The sequence below is a fragment of the Brienomyrus brachyistius genome, chromosome 2 (genome assembly GCF_023856365.1).
Source record: "Brienomyrus brachyistius isolate T26 chromosome 2, BBRACH_0.4, whole genome shotgun sequence".
NCBI lineage: Eukaryota > Metazoa > Chordata > Actinopteri > Osteoglossiformes > Mormyridae > Brienomyrus > Brienomyrus brachyistius.
In genome coordinates, this window is record NC_064534.1 from 34,433,036 (window position 1) to 34,449,156 (window position 16,121).

Below are 16,121 nucleotides of genomic sequence, written 5' to 3' on the forward strand. Positions count from 1 at the left end.
GTCCCTCCTCTCTTTGTCCCTCGTCCCTCTGGCTTCTGTTCCTTTTTCCCCGATGTTCCCTTCGTTCACTCCCGGTCCTTTTGTCCTGCCTGTTCCCTCCGTGTCCCCCTTTCTGATCTGTTTCTCTGCCTTTCCTGTCTTATGTCAAGTCTTGTCCTGGCTCCTTCCCCTGTGCCAGTTCTGTCTGTCCGTTCTGTTCCCTGTCCCTCATTAATGAGGTTTTATATAGATATACATATATGCCCGGCTTGTCCGCTCCTCGTGTGTGCCACGCCCCCTGATTACCCACGTGTGCTTCCCTGATCGTCTCCTGCTTTGCCCGATTACTTTGATTAGTCATGACCTATTTTAAGTCCTGGTCTTACCTGTTTGCCCTGTCCGTCATTGTAGTTTGTCAATGCCTGCGTTCCGTCCTGCTCTACCCGCTCCGTTTCCCCGATTAAAGACCCGTTTTCACAAACACAAAAAAAACTATATGTATACATATACATACACTGAACAAAAATATAAACGCAACACTTTTGTTTTTGCTCCCATTTTTCATGAGATGGACTTAAAGATCTACAATTCATTCCAGATACACAATATTACCATTTCTCTCAAACATTTCTCACAAATCAGTCTAAATGTGTGATAGTGAGCACTTCTGCTTTGCTGAGATAATCCATCCCACCTCACAGGTGTGCCACATCAAGATGCTGATCTGACATCATGGGTAGTGCACAGGTGTACCTTATACTGCCCACAATAAAAGGCCACCCTGGAATGTGCCATGAAAAATGGGAGCAGAAACAAGAGTGTTGCGTTTATATTTTTGTTCAGTATATATATTTATGGGTGTATCGAGACTAGATGGTCAGTATGGATAACTAAGGTGCACTAAAACTGGGTGAGCAGGCAAGGCATGTCACCCAGGTTGTGTGACAATCTATCTGAACCAATCAGATTGTCCGTCGCCTATCTGAACCAATCAGATTGTCCGTCGACTATCTGAACCAATCAGATTGTCCGTCGCCTATCTGAACCAATCAGATTGTCCGTCGCCTATCTGAACCAATCAGATTGTCCGTCGCCTATCTGAACCAATCAGATTGTCCGTCGCCTATCTGAACCAATCAGATTGTCCGTCGCCTATCTGAACCAATCAGATTGTCCGTCGCCTATCTGAACCAATCAGATTGTCCGTCGCCTATCTGAACCAATCAGATTGTCCGTCGCCTATCTGAACCAATCAGATTGTCCGTCGCCTATCTGAACCAATCAGATTGTCCGTCGCCTATCTGAACCAATCAGATTGTCCGTCGCCTATCTGAACCAATCAGATTGTCCGTCGCCTATCTGAGCCAATCAGATTGTCCGTCGCCTATCTGAACCAATCAGATTGTCCGTCGCCTATCTGAACCAATCAGATTGTCCGTCGCCTATCTGAACCAATCAGATTGTCCGTCGCCTATCTGAACCAATCAGATTGTCCGTCGCCTATCTGAACCAATCAGATTGTCCGTCGCCTATCTGAACCAATCAGATTGTCCGTCGTCTATCTGAACCAATCAGATTGTCCGTCGTCTATCTGAACCAATCAGATTGTCCGTCGCCTATCTGAACCAATCAGATTGTCCGTCGCCTATCTGAACCAATCAGATTGTCCGTCGTCTATCTGAACCAATCAGATTGTCCGTCGTCTATCTGAACCAATCAGATTGTCCGTCGTCTATCTGAACCAATCAGATTGTCCGTCGTCTATCTGAACCAATCAGATTGTCCGTCGTCTATCTGAACCAATCAGATTGTCCGTCGTCTATCTGAACCAATCAGATTGTCCGTCGTCTATCTGAACCAATCAGATTGTCCGTCGTCTATCTGAACCAATCAGATTGTCCGTCGTCTATCTGAACCAATCAGATTGTCCGTCGTCTATCTGAACCAATCAGATTGTCCGTCGTCTATCTGAACCAATCAGATTGTCCGTCGTCTATCTGAACCAATCAGATTGTCCGTCGTCTATCTGAACCAATCAGATTGTCCGTCGTCTATCTGAACCAATCAGATTGTCCGTCGTCTATCTGAACCAATCAGATTGTCCGTCGTCTATCTGAACCAATCAGATTGTCCGTCGTCTATCTGAACCAATCAGATTGTCTGTCTATCTGAACCAATCAGATTGTTTTTCTTACACAAAAAATTATTCCGTTTTCAAAACACTTTTGTGCAAGAAATGCTCCCATGAGCCTGTGTTTAGTGCCTACAGAGGTCTTCTTTTTGCCACTGGTACAGGAGAGTACGGGTCCCACCTTGCCACAGCCAGGCACCTCCACGCCATCGACGGGCCGCGGAATCTCGATGGAGCGCACGTTGCCGTACTTGCAACACTCCTCCCGGATGTCCTCCAGGATCTCCTCGTAGTCCTCGTCGTCCACCAGCTCCTCGGGCATGACCATGTTGAGGAGGCACAGCACCTCCGTGGGCATGCCGGAGCTCTGCAGCCGCTGCAGCCCTGGAACCTGCAGCGTCACCGGCGTCTCGATGATGGCCGTCTGTCCCGGGGGGCGACAAGAGTGTCAGATACCCCCTGATCGTCCAATCGTCTCGAGTAACAGCGAGAAATTTACATGGACCCAAATAAACCCAAGAAATAGGGGCATTAAGCTTCCTGGGAGGCACCCAGGAACCAAGTTGGGTTTAGGACATCAGAAAGGCGGCAGCCGAGGGCAAATACTCACAGCGTTGGCATTCTTAGCCCCCACGCTTGCCCGCTGGACGATGAGCTTCTTGTCTCCGAGCTGCATGCCATTGAGTCCAGCCACGGCCTGCGGGATGCATCCCACACAAGCGTCAGCAATTCCATCCGGAAGCCCCGAGTCACCCCAGACCTTCCAGCTGCTGCCCCACCTCACGCACCTGGTCAGTGGCACTGATGTCCACGTATTCACAGAAAGCATAACCCTTAGACAGTGACGTGGCACTGTCCTTCACAAGGTTGAAGGCCTTAAGAGGTCCGAACGACGTCAAGAGTTCCTTCACCTGGGCAAGAGGAGGAGACGCGGGGGGGCGATTAGCCCGACAGTCCAGGCACGGCGCCTCGCTAGAAATGCTAATCTTAACTGTGGGAGAAGCAGCATGTTAAACTTTGCAAAACGACATGAGGAAACAGTGAAGACATCAGGAAAATGGCTTTATGACAAGTGGCTCGACATTACGGTGCAACACTAGAGCTCAAAGCCCCCTGTGCCCTTTCTGCATGACTTACTTACTGGGAGCGTACAAAAGTAACTATTTTGATTCTTGTCAATGAATGATAACACAGATTCCCCCCCCCCATCCTACAGCATATACAACACAACTGAATTCCTAATCAAGTTCTCTGATAATTCCAACTACGAATTTTGAAATATGGACCGAGTTGCATCTGATTTTAAGGGCCACAATAATTAAGCTAGATGGTATATAAAAAAAAAACTAAATAAAAACAGCTAATTATATGTTAAGTGTTCCATGTATACAATGTGGAGGGGGGGGGGCGACTCGGCAGAACACAAACCCAGCCGAATCACTGACTTCCTGTTCTTAAAACCAAGAACCACATTGGTGCAGTTAATTAGAGGGACAAAGCCTACAGGAGATAAACTCACAGGTAAAGCTAAGAGCCGCCACAGGGTCCTGCTAAAGGGGCCACGGCTTGAAGCCAAACAGGACGAAATAGCTCTGCTAACATCATTCCTCACTTATTCTACAGGAATCTACTATAAAGCCGCATTAACCACTGACTTCAGAAAGGAGTCACCTGGGACACTGGCAGCCACAAGAGGGCGCTACCTCCTACCTTCTCTTAGGGGCAAAAAAAAAAAAAATCAAATTTATACCCTGTGATCAGCATAATAAGTCTCTCCCCAGCCTTCAACCCCCAAAAAAAGGACCCCATATGCTTAAGAGCACTCCAGGACAGAGCCCCCCCACAGGGGCAGGCCGTCGACAGGGAGGATATCCGTGCGAGGGACGGAATGTCTTACTTGCCTTGTGTTACATGTTGGCATGGCAGCAGTAGGTCAGTACTACTGAACAAATTATGAGCGAAGACTTAACGATCTTACAGGCCCCTAGCTGGGGACAAAGTGGGGAACAAAAATGAAAGAGCTGTAAGTATCAAAGCGGTAGCAGGGACTGCAAAAAAAATGTAAACACCAGGATACAAGCAGCGGTTTCCATTTCACCTGTCTATGGCACATTTACTGGCTTTGACGTGAAATACATTAACAGTTCTGCTGGATTCAAACTCTCTCCCCCCAGTGCTGCTTTGGTACAGCCTTCCTCTTGACTTGGATTACATGTGACTCACACTGGATAAGAAAGATTACGATGACAATCCGAAAAGGAGGAAAAAAATCAAAGAAAAACAAACTGACTGCACTTCTCACTTACCTTTCACTGAAACCGCGATCACTATCTTGTGGGCTGAGTCTTGCCATTTTTAACAGTTTAGGCTAAAGTGAGTGGGACACCGGAGCTCAAAATGTTACAATGCAGGGGTGGACGCAAAACGTTTTGCGATTAACTTTTGCAAAATAAATAGGTAAACTATTAAATGCCTGTATGGATTATGTCTATAATGGGCCGATTTCAGTGGGGTGGCGATATAGGAAGAAAAAAAAAAAATCATAAAAGATGCTAATGAGAAGTAGAAAATGTCTAAAATGTGACCCTTTCAACACTTTCAGAGTAAGACGACCTCATCTGTGCATGTTGTTATGGTAATATTATCCATCACTGACGTCATAACAGAATAGGGCATGGGGCACGATGTGAAAACTCCAGTGAAGCTGATAATCGTTCACCGGGAAAAAGGTCCGAAGTATTTTCTGCCTTTCGAGCGACACAGCAATGTAGGGAACGATTCTTCCGCAGCTCCCCATCGCTGTTAACGGGATGTGAAGTCATCGTTCTCAGTGTGCGGACATGGACGTGAGACACGGCACGTCTGCGAATACTGAAGCGTTTGGGGACTTGGTCGATCTCCCCCACATTTCAAGCACAGTCTATGGTAGTGTTTCCCAGCCCAGTCCTCGGGGGTACCCCCCCGGTCAGTCCACGTTTTTGCTTCCTCTCAGCACACCTGTACCAGGTATTCGGTGTTCCTGATTGGCTGGGAGCTAGGAGGGAGCGAAAATGTGGACAGTCGGCGGTTCCCCGAGGACTGGGATTGGGCAAACACAGGTGTACGGCAATGTGGAGGTATTCGTCAGTTAGGTGACGCGCAGATGACTCGATTTTAAATTTTCATGCAGCAAAACGACGCGGCTGATTCATCCGACTAACACTCAGCAATTAACCCGATATACAAATATTCCAGGGTACCCAGCAACAGGCAGCACAGGGACTGGCTACGTGACTGGTTTGGCAAGCCGCCAGCTGTAAGGCACATTTCCCAAAGCCTTTGTTGCTAATAAGGTTATTTGCTAACAACATTAGATAACAACTGAATGGTTCCAACTATGCAAGTCGATAACATGAGGTTTTGGGAAACGTACCTTTTACATTAGCGGGGTCTCAATATCTTCATAATTTACAGCTGGATAAACAATGAGCGTAATGTAACTGTCAACTCATTACCTACATGTCTAATAAATGTTTAATAAATCCCATGAATATCTTTAAAAAAAAAAAAAAAAAACCTCAAATGTGCGGCTATTTTCAGCAGCTAGCTTTAAACATGATGCTGACATTTGACCCCCCAGTATCTTGTAATGAATTTTAAGCGGTGAGGTAACTTTGACAGGCTTTCTTTTCCTACTAATCAGTTACACAGAGACGAGTGTTTATTTTATGTATGTATGTGCGTGCGCGTGCGTGCGTGCGTGCGTGTGCGTGTGTGTGCATGCCTGCTTGAGTTCCACGTGCAGCAGTGGGACAGAAACACAGGAGGGTTGTGGGTCGGCTCCCCGGCGACAGAGACTGAGGGCGGGGTACCTGATCGTCACTGAGATAGTTGGGCAGGCCTCCGACAAAGAGCTTGTGTGGCGAGTCTGGAACCACGGTGGAGACGACCCCTGCAGACAGAGCGGCACGGCGCCCAAAGCCGACCGATCACAGCAAACCGTCAACATGCCGGATAATGACCACGAGCAAACGGCGCGAGTGAAATAAGCCAACTTCAAATCAGTATGACGTCGTTATCTCCTATATAATATCAGATAAATGTAACTCCAGCAAAAAAATACCTAAATACTGGGGCAGTTTGACGACTGTTTTTTGTCTCTCCCATCTTGCTCTCCATGGGAGATGCTGACACATGCAGCACCAGTCAAAAGTATGGACACACCTGCTCTTAATGCATTTGTCTCTATTTTAGCTGTTATTCACCTTATAGTAAAAGGCCTTTGGGCATGGAAGTTATGCATATGAAGTACTGCAAAGACAAAATTTTTGTCTCTTCAAAATAGGAGCCATTGGCTTCGATGACAGCATTGCGGACTCAACCAGCTAACATATGTACCCACCTGGACCGTTTCTCCAACAGTCCTCGAGTTTCCACAAGTTCTGCGCGCAAGCTGGCTACCTTACTCTTACTCTCATCCAACTGATCCCAAACCAGCTCTATAGAGTTTAGGTTGGGGGGCTGTGGGGACCATCTCTTTCCTAGTTCACAAGGTAATAAGCTACTTGCATAACCTTCAAGGTGGGCTTTGGGTCATTATCTTGCTGAAAAACAAGTCATTTTCAGTAGGTGTGTCCAGAATTTTTAACTAGAATAGGAGCCAGCAACCCTAGAACAATTTGGGGGTTAGGGTCCTTGCTCAAGGGCCCAGTGGTGAAATCACTCTGCCAACCCTGGTATTTGAACCAGCAACCTTCTTTTCATGGGCAAACATCACAGAGCCACACAACACCCCTATGTTAACAGTAAGAAGTGAGTGACTGAGCTGTGTGTGTGTGTGTGTGGCTCAGCTGGTTAGGATGCCAGCGTTATCATCAGAAGATCACTGGTTCACATCACTGGTGATCACACCACTGGGCCGGCGAGTTTGCTCTAGGGACAGGCTGACCCTGATTTCTCAAAAAAAAAAAAAAAAAAAAAAAAAACATTCTTCACTTTGGATAAAACTGTCTGCTAAATATTTACAACATTAAGTAAATAAAAGTGAAAGTCTCCCTCTTTATATGACAAGACATCCGCAGCTTGCGAAGGACAGTCAGTCCGTAACGAGTACAAAAAACTGGCCTTGCCGATCGGCTCTTCAAAGGTAAATAAAGATTAAGGTTATGACGGCGACAAGCAAAACGGACCTGGTACGTGGAAGGCGGGCTGCTCTGAGATGCCAGGCAGGGGGCGATAGTCGTGGGGCCGCCTGATTTTTAACGACTGACCCTGGAAAATGATGCCGTCGAAGGCCATTGCCTGCGTGGTCTCATCCATGGACCGAAACTAGGGCAGAACGAAGAACGTCGTTAATCAGGGAAGGCTGCGGTCTCCGCCTGGACACAGCAGCCATTAGGCAGGAAAGACTCTTACTTCAAGGAAGGCAAAGTTCTTGTCCTGGTTTATCTGAACAGCGAGGACGGGATTGGTGGGACCTTGACATAAGCCAGCCAATCGCATCTGGGTATTGAAGAAATCCGCCATGGCCTCCTAAAAAGACAGGCAGACACACTGAATGAAGACAGGCAGACGTCTGAAGACATCAAAACAGGCAAACGAGAAAAAAAATGACTGACAAGTCTAGTACATTTATCTATTTATTTTGCGGACACTTTCATCCAAAGCAACATACATTTCATTGAAGAAGCAGGACCAGACAGTTCCTAGAGCAAATAGTGCTTAAGGGCTGCGCTCGGGGGCCCAATGGTGAAATCACTCTGCTGCCCAAGGGATTTGAACCAACAACCTTCTTGTGACCGGCTCAGTGTCCTAACTCACTGAGCTACACATGACACCAGTATGCATGACAGAAGGCAACGCGGGACTTTGCCTGGACTCACCTCCGTCAGGCCGAAGGGGATGTTGCCGACATAAAGCCGCCTGGCCTGCCGGGTCATCTGGCTGCCGACCATCGGCACCTGGGTGGGCGTCACTGCCACGCCGCTGGTGGTGGATGTTGCCAGTAAAGCTATCGTGGGGATCTGCCCTGCAGCTGTGGGGAGGAGAAAGGGCTTCAAGACCCCAACCAGGGACGGCCAGAACATCCGGATCGTCGCCTTCATTTGCTTCTAACCCCTAGGTTTAAGCTCTCTTCACACTGTCTGAAATCATCCCAAGTGTTATTCCCTCTTTGACCAGCAGGGGGGAGGAGGGCACTCCAGAATAAATGCTTTCATTGCAACCAATATACCATAACCTTGCAATACTGAACTAGCACACATGGAAGCGTCGCATCCAAACCTTGCATTGCCTTGTACTGCATGGGGGTGATGTGCTCGAATCCCGGAGGGGGAACATCCCAGTACTTGTATGTCCTTTTCTTACGGCTTCTCCGAGGAGAGTAGCTGCCCAAACACAAAACAGAAGGTTGTTTTCCCCAAACAATACAGTGTAAACACTCAGAATCTGGCAAAAACAAACAGATGGCAGAATGTTTACATTTAACTTTGGATCGCAGGCAGTTTAAGGTCATGAGGGTGTGACCATGCGCCACTTTTTAGGCTGGCTTTGAGGTCCCATCGCTATGGCGGGGGCTACTTATAAACGCCAGTTAAAATTTAATATGGGTACAGTCCCCCTTCCCACCACGAAGAAACCAATTGGTTGATTGTGAAAGAAACTTGTTAAGAGGCCTCAAACCATGCTAGATATCAGCTTCAGTGCCTGTAACCGGGACCGTGAGGGGGGGTACCTGTGCTTCTTGTGCTCGCGTGAGCTGCTCCGTCGGTCACGACCCTTGCGGTCGCGGCTGCTGCTGCGCTTCTCGTGACTCCGCCCCCTGGAGTCCTTGCTCCAGCGGCGGTGCTTCTCGCCACGGCTCAGAGACCGGCTGCGGCTACGCTTCTTGTGTCGCTCCTTCTCCCGCTCTGGGGGACGACACCGTGGTACCAGTGAGACGGTGGGCGGAGCGACATGACTGCCCCCCTACCATCCATTTCGATAAATCCAAGATGTGTAACTCAGAGGGATTATGAATGTGTGTCCGGATGGTTGTGGGTTTGAAGCCCATGAGTCACAGAGTAATCATATTACCAACTTCCCTGGGGTGCTGGATGCTGACTGACCCAGCGCTATGCCTTAAAAGTCACTTACGGAGACCAAGATGTGGTACGGGGTCTAACTCCCCAGTTTCCTCACCAGAATGAAGCACCTCCATTCAGTTCACATATTCAATCACACCCTCCTGAAACAAACACACCCATCTCTCAATGGCTAATAATTTCAAGGGCACAAGGACATCCCCTTGAATGTCAGTCTGTTGTGAAACAATAAAAACATAACCAGACTAATTAATGATATAGGAGCACAGTGGTGAGTACAGTTGCCTCACGCCTCCGAGTCTGGAGGCCTGAATTTTGCCTCTGCTCTCTGTATGGGGAATTTGCCTGGAATAGGCTCCAGGGGAGCCTGACTAAGATAACTGGTTGGACGATGGATGGGTAATTAATATCGTTTCAATCTGACAGACAGCACTTTATTAAACTAGCAATAAAATATCACCTTTCTATCCCAGCAGGTCCTTCATATAGAAGCTTAAATAAATCCCTGAAGGTGCAGTTTTCAGTGAAGCATTTAAACGCAGGTGCTGCTCGAGGAATCAGCTTCATGCATCAGTTATAACAGCGTTACGGTAATGCACCGCTGCAAAAGTACAGACACGGAGCGGCCAATGCATCTTACGTAAATCGGTAATAACCAATTACCGCAATCGCAGGCATAGTCAGAGCGCAGATATGAATGACTGGAACTGCTAGTTTATCAAACACGGCGGCACTTAGTGCTCGTCTAGCCGAATCAGGTCGTTTCGAATGACATTTTAGTGATTTAGTGATAAGGAGCTGATATGACAAGATTGCCATTTGATAGGTACATAAATCAATCCTACTTTCGACTCCGTTGTAACGCATGTTTTATATTTCATATTTCAGTTGCGTTAGTATGGCTTAAGTTTATTCAGTTTACTGGATTCTCTGCACTTTAATGAAGTTATATGTGTATTGTTATATAACTGTACATCATTGTTAGTTACTGCTATCCGCTGTAAAGGTAGATACAGGTGCAAGACTTTGCAATAACGACCTAAAAGCAGTTGTTATGATTCCAGGGAACGCGGCTGATTTTTAGAGTCTATACATCATGAAGAAACGGCGATCGTGTGAGAAAGACTTATTCTGTACGGATGACAGGGCCAGCATTTCGGACCCAAGGGAAAGGCTATTGTGCATCGGAAAGAGACAAAATCATATCATTATATAGAAAACTCGTCGTAGTATTTAAAAACCAAGTAACTAACACTGTTATTAAGTGCGGACTTTAAATCAAGTGGTCGCGGTCGTTTTTATTTGCATAAAACTTTAAACGTGATCTTGAAAATATAACGCTTGCAACAAACATCCATGCATAGTGTGTTACTGCGAATGAAAATACGCGGGTCGCAATTTATGATCCAAGTGTATAATGGTAAATAATTAAATAAATAAAACCGCAGGCTTTCACATCGAGTGCACCCCAATAACGTTTCATTGAAATGTCCATGTTATGTACGCCGGGCACTGATGGATGCAGGCCTAGCGATCTCTATAACAATGCCAAGCAAAGAATGTCACTGATTTACCAAAGCGGTCAGTTTTCGGGGATCCTGCGGCAGCTGGGAGAAGAAGAATCGGGCAGGTTTCAGAATCGGCGAGCGCTCGGATAAAAGGCACCGATTTCCCAGCCGCGCTTTTCTTTTCGGAACCAGCAGAAGTGCCCTCCGCACCATCCTCGGCGCTAGGACACGCCGGCCACTTTATTACCCTAAAACAGGGAGCATACACCGATCTTCAAAGCCAAACTTACCTTGCCGATTTTCGCTTAACTGCTTCTCAAACTCATCGAAATCGGACATTTTTCAGTCCGTACTAAAGACGTATTGCAAAATAAGCAGAGGTCCAACAGTAGGCCTTTGAATGGGCTACAGGCTGCATTGGGTTCTGCTGCTTTTTCTTCCGAGTCGCCTGCCCCTCCTCCCCCGAAGTAATCGGCTCTTCCTCGGTTGTATCACACACAGGTTCGGAAACATTCGATGCGCATTACCGTCCCCTCCTGCACTGGAAGGTTAAGGACAACGTGATTATATCGAACCAAAATTGAAATGTGCAAGTTGACTTTCCTAGTTATACGTCTTCATTTTTATTCTGGGTTTAACAACCATGAGTTTATGACGTATTTTACATGATTAGTTGGCGACTGGACCTTATTGTTTATATCTCTTATTAAGGATCCATCCATCCATACATCAATTATCAAAACCACACACTTACAATCCGAGTCTAGTTTCATATGCTGCGCTGCTGAGCGACCCGCAGAATATTATGCATGAGTACAAGTCACAAGCCCCGTTTCCACTAACACGGGGCCGGTTCTAGCTTGGTGCCTTTTGAGACCGAGGCAAAAAGATGCAGAAATGTGTTTTTCTTTGGAAAACAAAGAAATTTGCATGTGATCCCAAACTTTTGAGCGGTAATGTATATCTTGGGGGTGGCATGGTGGTGCAGTGGTTAGCACTGTTGCCTCACACCTCTGGGACCCAGGTTTGAGTCGCCGCCTGTGTCACATGTGTGTGGAGTTTGCATGTTCTCCCCATGTCGTCGTGGGGGGTACTCCGGTTTCCCCCCACAGTCCAAAAACATGCTGAGGCTAATTGGAGTTGCTAAATTGCCCATAGGTGTGCATGTGAGAGTGAATGGTGTGTGAGTGTGCCCTGCGATGGGCTGGCCCCCCATCCTGGGTTGTTCCCTGCCTCGTGCCCATTGCTTCCGGGATAGGCTCCGGACCCCCGTGACCCAGTAGAATAAGCGGTTTGGAAAATGGATGGATGGATGGATGTATATCTTATCATACCCCTGAGTATGAGAACCTGAGTACTTGTCTCTTTCTGTGTAAATAGACTCAATAAACAATACATTTTATTCATAACTGTCTATGTCTGTTTAATTACCACAGCGACATAAATAAATAAATAAATAAAATTGTAACCATAGTTTTAAGCTGTTTATTAAATACATCAATATCAAGAAAACGAAGAATAATGGATGAATGTGATTACAAGAAATGGAGAAATTTGTTCATGCTTTTTTGAAAACATGCCTCAAAATGATTAGCATTTCAATCTAACTTGAAATGTATCAGAAAAAAAATCATTAACGGAGATTTTGCAGCGCCGGGGAGGGTCTCTTCGCTTCGCAAAAAAAATCCTTCAATTTCATTGGCTGCCACTGTGTTATGGCTATACGCGACCGGCCCCCGCGCGGGCGGCGAGAATAGTTTAGCTTAACTTCCCTTAACTTTTCCCATTCATTTTCAATGGTAGTGCTTAACAGTACGGATGTAATATTCTTTCGGCCGCTGGTTGATGTTTTGTCGCTGTTTCGATGCCTCCAATGACGTTTTACCCTTATCACTACCGACAGTCGACACAACTGGATTTTGGAAAAGAGCAGCTACTGTGAGTAAAAGAAAAAGAAAAACCTAAAAGAAAAACCGCCCGGTCGAACGGAAAGGACGACTTTCCAAGGTAAACTGAACAGCAATCTCATATTTTCTTAAATATTCCGATGTATTTCACATTCCAAAATCGAACTGGATGCTGTACGTTTTACGGAGCCCCTCGCGAAGCTCTCTGTGTAATGCTGAAGTAGTTATTCACTCGCTCCATAGGTAGCATTGCTTTTGAAATATTTAATAATTAATATTCAATTTTTAATGCACAATTTAAATAAAAACATGTTTGACTTTGGAAATTAAGGCGGGTACCGTTTATAAGAATTCCACTCATCGTGAGGAATCCAAAAGTATCTTTTATTAGTGGCCCGGTAAAGCAGTACATTTATTAAGCTAGACAGTGTCCATTTATGGAAAACGAGTAATTTGCAGTAAAACGAGCATACACTGGTCAAGTAGAATGAGTCTAGGCAGATGAGACAGAATAAACTGGATTACCGTTTATAAACTAACCTTATATATATAGTGTATTATACATATACTAATTCTGCACGTTCCTATATGCAAGGTACTGTGACGGTAACTTTCCTGTAAGTCATTGATATTTAACTACAACTTTTTTTATGCATATTGTTTGCTGGCATTGCCGTTAACTTAGATATTAAAGAATTTCTCACATAATCGTTAAGTATTAAACCTACTAAAGTTGTTCAAACAAACCTTGTTTTAGGTTAAAGCAAGTCAGTTAGAAGCTATTACACTTACTTGTACACTTACCAAATGGCAAAGGTGTCAGATCACAGAATTCTTGTTTATAATTCCATGCCCTTCTGTGTTTCTTTACGCCTGTCAACTACCACCTGTCAAAAGTGAGGATGAGAATTTGGTTGGGTTTGGGGTCTGTGCTGGCAAGACCTGGAAGGATATTTGGGACAGTAGGGATGATGGGTATGCAGCTTTTATCCTCAAACAGCGATGCGTACCAGGCAGCAAAATGTACCGACTACAGCAGTACCTGAGGCTGAAGCACAGCAATCTTCAGATGACACTGGAGGCTTCTGCTCCCTCAAGACCAGCACTTCCAGACACTTCTACTAATCCTTCAGGTTGGCTGACAGTTTCATATATGTGGTTTTGTGCATTGATTATGTCTTTTATTCATATCTGTTTTGTTTTATAGAAATAGAGGAAGATGAGGAATTGGAGAGGTGTGAGGCGACAGTGCTAACCACTGCACCACCATGCCGCCCCCAGGTGGGTTACAATCAGATTGTAAAAATTGCCACTGTTAGGTAGGTTTTCTTAAAGAAGTGGCAAGCATAGTTTTTTTAAAACAAAAAAAGTAAAGATTGTTTTATATTCTTTATAGTTCAGTATTGTTTGAATATACACTTGCAGCATTTTAACATATGGTTAATATGTTCCTTGTTTGTTCCTGATTCTCTAAGGTCATAAATTATCCCTGAGCATCTCTCAAAGTGTGGGGCAGTTACCCCAATGGCAGATCTGGCCTATTAATCATTCCCTATCCACTGGCGAAATCACTCTTGTCTCATCACCACCTCAACCAGTGTGGTGAGTCTAAGAAAGTGTTACAGCGTCAGTCAGGAGTTTTGGGCACACCTACCTATAGAATTGTTTCTTTGTACTATTCTTTACATTTTATAATATTTTTAAAGACATCGTAACTATAAAGTAATACACATGGAATTATGCACTACTCAGAAAAGGTATTTAAAAAAAATAATTTGTTGGGAGGGACAATTCTGTTGGAACTCAGAAGGTTGCCGGTTCAAATCCCAGGGTTGGCCGAGTGATCCCACCATTGGGCCCTTGAGCAAGGCCCTTAACCCCAGCTGCTCCAGGGACTGACTGATCCTGCTTTCTACTTTCTACTAGTTTAATGAGATGGCCCCCTGGAATGCTTTTCCAGCTCTCCTGAAGGAGCCGTCTCATATATGCTGAGCACTCAGCTGATTTTCTTTAACTCTCTGGTCAGACTCCTTGAAAAACATTTCTACTGGGTTTAGCTCAAGTATCCAGGTAATATGATCCAGTCCCTTTGTAGGCAGAGTGGTGTGTCCAAATTACTGACTGGTACTGTATGTCTAACTATCTGACTGTTGTTAAAATGCTGCAGCATCACTGTTAGTATTGTCATAACAATGCTATTTTTAATTATGCTTTTTGTTTTGATTCAGGATTCAATGAGTCATTTGTTAACATGCTACAAAATGCATTAACACTGCTGTTTAACAAAATTAATCATTTCATCTATTTAATATTTGACATACACTACCGTTCAATTATATACCCTGTGACAAGACTTGATTGGGGTCAGTTTTATCCTACAAAAGGATAATGACCCAAACCAAACCTCCAAAATGTGTTAGCAATATTTAAAGAATAAGCAGTCAGACATACCAGGAGATTGATGCAGAGGACTGCCAGTTGCTGATAATAGGCCTCTATATGTAGATGTGGATAAAATTGTTTGTGAATTGCATGAAAATGTGTTTTTCTTTGGAAAACAAAGAAATTTGCATGTGATCCCAAACTTTTGAGCGGTAATGTATATCTTGGGGGCGGCATGGTGGTGCAGTGGTTAGCACTGTTGCCTCACACCTCTGGGACCCGGGTTCAAGTCTCCGCCTGGGTCACATGTGTGTGGAGTTTGCATGTTCTCCCCATGTCGTCGTGGGGTTTCCTTCGGGTACTCCGGTTTCCCCCCACAGTCCAAAAACATGCTGAGGCTAATTGGAGTTGCTAAATTGCCCGTAGGTGTGCATGTGAGAGTGAATGGTGTGTGAGTTTGCCCTGCTATGGGCTGGCCCCCCATCCTGGGTTGTTCCCTGCCTCGTGCCCATTGCTTCCGGGATAGGCTCCGGACCCCCGTGACCCAGTAGAATAAGCGGTTTGGAAAATGGATGGATAGATGGATGGATGTATATCTTATCATACCCCTGAGTATGAGAACCTGAGTACTTGTCTCTTTCTGTGTAAATAGACTCAATAAACAATACATTTTATTCATAACTGTCTATGTCTGTTTAATTAACATATTGATTTAAAAACCACAGCGAAATAAATAAATAAATAAATAAAATTGTAACCATAGTTTAAAGCTGTTTATTAAATACATCAATATCAAGAAAACGAAGAATAATGGATGAATGTGATTACAAGAAATGGAGAAATTTGTTCATGCTTTTTTGAAAACATGCCTCAAAATGATTAGCATTTCAATCTAACTTGAAATGTATCAGAAAAAAAATCATTCACGGAGATTTTGCAGCGCCGGGGAGGGTCTCTTCGCTTCGCAAAAAAAATCCTTCAATTTCATTGGCTGCCACTGTGTTATGGCTATACGCGACCGGCCTTTTACAGTGCGGGTTGGATTTTTCTTCAAGAACTACTACGCTCTTTGAGCAAATTGTGTATGTAGACGTACACTTTGCCAGTCCACTTGCTGCAGAATTGTCAGCCAAGAGAAATGCGTGTATCCTCC

At 45.1% G+C, this 16,121-nt stretch overlaps 2 protein-coding genes across 3 annotated transcripts in view; both read right to left on the reverse strand.

The window, feature by feature from the left end:
- The window catches only part of LOC125715668 (uncharacterized), a 416,660-nt gene that overhangs the window by 23,323 nt on the left and 377,216 nt on the right, over positions 1 to 16,121 (reverse strand). The gene's annotated exons all lie outside the window — the stretch shown is intronic.
- Positions 1,655 to 11,104, reverse strand: LOC125715635 (splicing factor U2AF 65 kDa subunit-like). 2 transcript variants are annotated; one of them, XM_048987416.1, is made up of 11 exons: positions 10,970 to 11,104; positions 10,746 to 10,778; positions 8,823 to 8,997; positions 8,372 to 8,475; positions 7,972 to 8,123; positions 7,505 to 7,621; positions 7,279 to 7,417; positions 5,962 to 6,041; positions 2,899 to 3,021; positions 2,721 to 2,807; positions 1,655 to 2,534 (listed from the first exon to the last, which is right to left on the reverse strand). In XM_048987416.1, exons 1-11 carry the CDS (start codon positions 11,016 to 11,018, stop codon positions 2,157 to 2,159), a joined length of 1,437 nt encoding a protein of 478 aa, XP_048843373.1. In that variant the 5' UTR covers positions 11,019 to 11,104; the 3' UTR covers positions 1,655 to 2,156. The 2 variants fall into 2 exon arrangements, with proteins under 2 accessions (XP_048843373.1, XP_048843383.1); XM_048987426.1 differs by lacking the exon at positions 10,746 to 10,778.

What these genes read in the sequence shown, in the direction of transcription:
- LOC125715635 (XM_048987416.1), bottom strand. Translation starts at nt 11,018, where the DNA reads ATGTCCGATTTCGATGAGTTTGAGAAGCAGTTAAGCGAAAATCGGCAA. An exon ending in CCCGAAAACTGACCGCTTTG is followed by an intron (nt 8,998 to 10,745) that starts GTAAATCAGTGA and finishes GTCGTCCCCCAG; the next exon opens with AGCGGGAGAAGGAGCGACAC. An exon ending in GCAGTACAAGGCAATGCAAG is followed by an intron (nt 8,124 to 8,371) that starts GTTTGGATGCGA and finishes TCCTCCCCACAG; the next exon opens with CTGCAGGGCAGATCCCCACG.